The following is a 5762-nucleotide window of genomic DNA, read 5'->3' on the forward strand; positions in this document are numbered from 1 at the left end:
AAAAAAATATAATTGAATAAGAGGTAACGAAATTTTCAGGAATTCTTATCATATTATATATATTTATTTGTAAAATAATACTTATCTTTTATACACTTAGGCAATTATTATTTTTTTGGATTTTTAATCATTTTTTCAACAATTTTCTTAATTTTTAAAATATTTTTGAGCATATTTATCTCTTAAAATAGAAGCTTCGTTTTTAAAATAAGTCATTTTATTATTTCAATTGTACATGTCGATATTTTTTATAAAATTTTTTTTCAAAAAAATATTGCATCATGTAAGTCGAAAAATTATTCCTTATTTTTTTTATTTCTCCTATATCTGGTGTCTCCTATATGATCATATATTAAGAGCAAATAATGGATAAGATAAGAATTGACTGTTACCGCCATTTTTAAATATTATAGATAAAACAAATACAAGAAAAGTATGGTGTAAGTTATAAGAATATTGAAATCAGCATTGTCTTCAGAATATTGCAAATGAAACGTATAAAGAAAAAATAGAAAATAAAAAAAGGATAAAGATAGAATAAAAATTGACTATTAGCGTCATCTTTTTTATATTAAAGACATTTCCCTGGAATTATTTTCTAAAAATAGTTAATAGATGGCACTAACAGTCAATTCTTGTTTTATTTCTATCTTTTCTTTATATATTTCATTTGCAACATTCTCTTCATTCAAAGAGATGATGCTGATTGTAATATTTTTATCTCTGTCCTTTTCATATTCTTTCTTTTTCTTATTTTATCTGTGATATTTAGAAATAGCATTAATAGTCTATTATTATTCTTTTACTTTTTGTATTCTATCTCTATTCTTCTATTTATTTAAATTTTTGTTTTGTTTTGTTTAAATTTGTTCTTAGTGTAAACTCAGACAAAATTTTTTTGATATAATTTTTATAGATTTATTTTTATAAAGGTTTCAAAAAATATTATTTTTATTTTGTAAATTTCTATAAAGAGTATGGTTTTTATTGTTATTTTATATTATGTGTTTGTATAAATATGTTTACATACGCGCAACTGGTTTTAAGCCTAGTATTGAAAAACATTTTTCCATTATAATAGCAGTAGCTTCGGTTAAAAGCATGCGACCAATATTTATATTTACTATTTCTCCAAGTTCATTTTTCTCAACACAATAACAATTATCATAAAATTCACTAAAAGCACATGAGATTTCATAACAATATTCGCATAATTGATGTAGATATAAATCTTTTGTAATTTTAATTAATACATCAGCAAATTTAATTAATACTTTTGCTAATTTCCATTCCTTTTCATGCTCCAATGATATTTGATTATTTTGTGCCAATTCTTGCAATTTATTTTGTGTAATATTGGCTGCTCTTGCAATAGAACGTATTCTTGTTAAAGCATATAATAAATATACAGCAGTATTGCCTTTATCTTCCAACATTTTATCAAAGGAAAATACATATTCGTGGTTTCTATTATGTGATAAATCTGCATATTTTATACATCCATAAGCAATAGATTCTTGTGCAATTTTTAATTCTTCTTCTGTGAGTACTTTATCGCGTTCTTTTTCTTTTAGTTTGTCCAATGCTCTCTTTAAACCTTAAATAAGAGATAAAAATTTAAAAAATATTAATTATATAATGTAATATTTAATAGTGCATAAAAAAATACCTTCGTCAAGTAATTCACTTAATTTTACTGTATCACCAGATCTTGTTTTAAATTTCTTTTTATCTTTACCAAGAACAACACCAAATCCAACATGATCTATTCTATGGTAACTTTTTATAATTCCTGCTCGCTCACCACAACTTTTTAGTATTTGAAAATGCTTAGATTGACCAGCATCTGTTACATATATTATCTGTAAAAATAGAATAATGAAAAATAAAAATAAAATATTTTATTAACAACACAATTAAGATATATATAAAAATACCCAATCTGCTTTTTCTTCTTCTATACGTTGTTTAAGTGCCGCCATATCTGATGTATCATAAGTAAAACCACCATCAGATTTGACAATGGTTAAAGGAATCTCACTATTACGTTTACCCCACATTATTTTTCGTCCTTCATCATTTTCTAATAGTCCTTTTGCTTCTAAATCTTTGACTATGATTTCCATATGTTTTTGATAAAAAGATTCTCCTCTTTCTATTAAATTAATATCTAGACGAACATATATCTTCTCGAATTCTATATTTAAAACATAGATATATTTTATACATTGAAATTAAAAATATTTTATCTAATTTTACAATATTAATTATTTTACCTTTCCTTGAAACATCACAAATTAATTGCCATGCTTTCGTCATTTCAGGATCGAATGCTTGTAATTTAACAACACAATTATAAGCACGTTTCTTAAATTCCTCATCTTCGTCAAATCTTGACTTTGATTCTTTATAAAAACTCTATAATTTTTATAACAATTTATTAGAATAATTGTTTGTAAATATAATATACTTATAAAAATGAATAAAACAAAAATATATTTAAAATTATTTAAAATTACTTGAAGATCTATAATAGGTGGAGATATAGTTAAATAATCAGGAAATCTATCTTGAAGATGAGCTATCAACATTCCAAATTGTGTGCCCCAATCACCAACATGATTTATTCTTAATACATCATGTCCTAAAAATTCTAACAATCTTGCAATACTATCTCCAATTATAGTAGATCTTAGATGTCCAACATGCATTTCTTTGGCAATATTAGGACTTGAGAAATCTATAATCACTCTCTGTTTTTTTGTATAAGGTGGAAATACTTTTCCATTTTTCACTAAAGTGGTTAAAATTGTTTGTGTAAATTCTTTTTTTAAATAGATATTTATAAAACCTGCACCAGCAACTTCTAACTTAGAGACTAAGTTTGATTCTTCTATTTTTGACATAATATTATTTGCAACATCTCGTGGTTTTGTTTGAATTCCTATATAAATATAAATATATATGTATTTTAATAATATGTTCTCTAATAATATTAATATTATTTCTTACCATCATTATTAAGTTGTTTACAAAGTGGCATAGCACTGTTACATTGGTAATCTCCAAATTTTGGATTGGTACTAATTGATATAATTATTGGAGGTTCACAAACATTTGGATATGCAGTTGAAATTGCTTTCTCAAATAAATTATATAATGTATCATATATACTAACGGCATTATTCTCTGTTGCTTTTGCTTTGCTTTCTGATTTTGCTCGTTCAGTTTCAATAGTCTATATAAATTAAACAAAAATATATTATAATAAATATATTATATAATTTATTATATAATAAATTATAAAAAATATATTATTTTATTTATAATAAATATAATAATAAAAGTTATAAAATTATTTAGAGCTTTCAAGTGAGCTTAATTGTACAAACCCTTTTTAAAATAGCCACCCTATGTTTTAATTTTACATTTTCTTGTTCTAATTTTATATATTCATCTTCAGATATAGAATTTATTTTTGAATTGTTAGTGATAATATTTTGTCGTAAAAATTCAATTTCTTTTTTTAAAAAAGCTATTTCTTCTTCCTGTAAAACATGTGTAATAATGAATATTATAACCTATTATAAGGATTATTTGACAATCTCAAATTATATTTTTATAAAAATGATAAATTTTTATAAAATAATAAATATAAATAAATAATATAATTTACCGCAGCAGCTGCTCTTTTATGGAAATTTTCTAGATTTATAGTAGACATCGTATTAAAGGTTTACTTTCAATAAAAGGTTTACTTTTGTACAAAAATAATACACGTGGATCTTTCAAAAAACTTTATACTTTATATATTAGATGGAAAATATATTTATACGATATAATAAATTATTAATAAATAATAAATTAAAATTATAAATAATGTATAAAATCAAATTAAATATAAAAAAAACATTTTAAAAATTTAATACCCATAATTTTATATACATATATATAAATAAGTATGTATATTTTCTAAACTAAATGTATTTTATTTAAATCAGCGCGCTTTTATTTGTAAATTGAAATATTTTTTTTTTATTTCATATTTATTCAATAAATTATACTAGGTACAATACCCTATACTATAGCTAGTAAATATAATCAATATTCATCGAATCATAAAAATAAATGTATTTAAGTAATAATAATATAAATATTAACCTTTTTAGAAATAAATAAATGTAAATAAATTAAAAATAAGATTAACGGAATCATAAAAAAATATAAATTATTTATATTAAGATAAATTATAAAAATAGTTATCTATAATTATAGAATTTGAAATAAAATTAATATTTTTTTATTAAATAATTAAAAGTAATTAAAGATAAATATAGGGAAAATAGTTTCTTTTTATATCAATTATTTATTTTCCATACAAATTATAAACATGTTTTTCAAATACTGTACATATACTGAATTCTATTATATTTTTAAACCTCTAATTTAATGATATATCATTTCGTTCTTTATTTACTTGTTAAATCAACTACTTTGATCCTCGTTTCGTTTTATTTATGATAATATACAGGTAGATTCCATTCTTTCTGATCAATATTTCATTTAATCATTCTTATATTCAAGCTCAATTCTTTGATATGGCAGTTCCAGGATATGAAGAAATATAAATTGTAAATAGATACCAGTTTTTTTTAATTTTCATATATAGTTTAGCAATATGCTATAAGAAATATAGTCAATGTTTTCATAGAGAGGGTATTTTTATAAAGTTTAACAAATAATTTAAAAAATCTAATTAAACGAATATTTGTTAAAAATTTGAATTGTTCATTAAAAAATTCTAATATTTCAACTATTGAGAAATTTATGTTATTATTTTAATTTTAATTAAACAAATGATTTTTATATATGAATCTCTATGAAAATATAGACAAAAATTTTAGTGTTTTTAATTTCGAAAATTTGATTTACAAATGACAATCAATATTTGTTTTCGCCAAAGTATTTTATGTAATAAAATGTACTGGAACTTTTCTTTTGATGATCTTTATGTAAATATGTACAAAGTATTTAACAAATTTCGGTTTGTCATCAATCATATCATGTATTGTATACAGTGCGAATTCTTCCACTTTCTCCCTAATCTACTTCTGCGTTTGTATCTTTATGGATTTCAATTTTTTCTTTTCTGATATCATCAATATAGAGTGAGAGAGTGCTATTTTCTATCTTCACAGAAGACATAGATAAATATATATTTTCATAATCTTTCCTTATAAATGTAATTCGCTTACTTTAAAATCATTATTCGTTAATGTTAATAATATTAGTGTCGGTGCTCCTTTTTGCGATTTCAAACTCCTCCCATTTTTTTTCTTCATGATTTTTCTTTAAAATAAAAATTCGCATAACCAAAAACATTTGAGTATTTTCTAAATATATTGCATAATTTCTTGCTTTTGTAATAACAATTTATCTCGGGCAGAATTAGAACCATTAGATATCTTTTTGATTAATTAATATTAAACAAAATAATTTTTACTATAGCGCATATATTTATTTTTATTGATTTAAATTGCAGAAAAATATTTTTTCTTTTTCTTGTTATCTACTTATATATTACTGATAAAAACAAGTAATTAAATTTTCTGATAATATCATATAAAATTATCTTAATGATTCCAATTCTACCTTAATATACACACAATTTTAGTAAAATTACGATTTGTAGATATAATATGTAAAAACGAAACTTATAATCAATTATAAAGAGAAAAAAAAAAAAAAAAGAAAAAAAAAGG

The 5762-nt window shown here is 21.7% G+C and overlaps 1 protein-coding gene across 1 annotated transcript; it reads right to left on the bottom strand.

Moving 5' to 3' along the window:
- Positions 1 to 927: 927 nt before the first annotated feature.
- Positions 928 to 3829, bottom strand: LOC102679896 (arginine--tRNA ligase, cytoplasmic). The gene is made up of 8 exons (XM_006610366.2): positions 3677 to 3829; positions 3393 to 3548; positions 3013 to 3238; positions 2520 to 2944; positions 2277 to 2418; positions 1938 to 2197; positions 1670 to 1862; positions 928 to 1597 (listed from the first exon to the last, which is right to left on the bottom strand). The coding sequence occupies exons 1-8, from the start codon at positions 3722 to 3724 to the stop codon at positions 1023 to 1025; spliced, it is 2025 nt and encodes a 674-aa protein (XP_006610429.1). The 5' UTR covers positions 3725 to 3829; the 3' UTR covers positions 928 to 1022.
- Positions 3830 to 5762: the final 1933 nt, after the last annotated feature.

This window comes from Apis dorsata, unplaced genomic scaffold, assembly GCF_000469605.1.
Source record: "Apis dorsata unplaced genomic scaffold, Apis dorsata 1.3 scaffold_74, whole genome shotgun sequence".
In the NCBI taxonomy this organism is placed as follows: domain Eukaryota; kingdom Metazoa; phylum Arthropoda; class Insecta; order Hymenoptera; family Apidae; genus Apis; species Apis dorsata.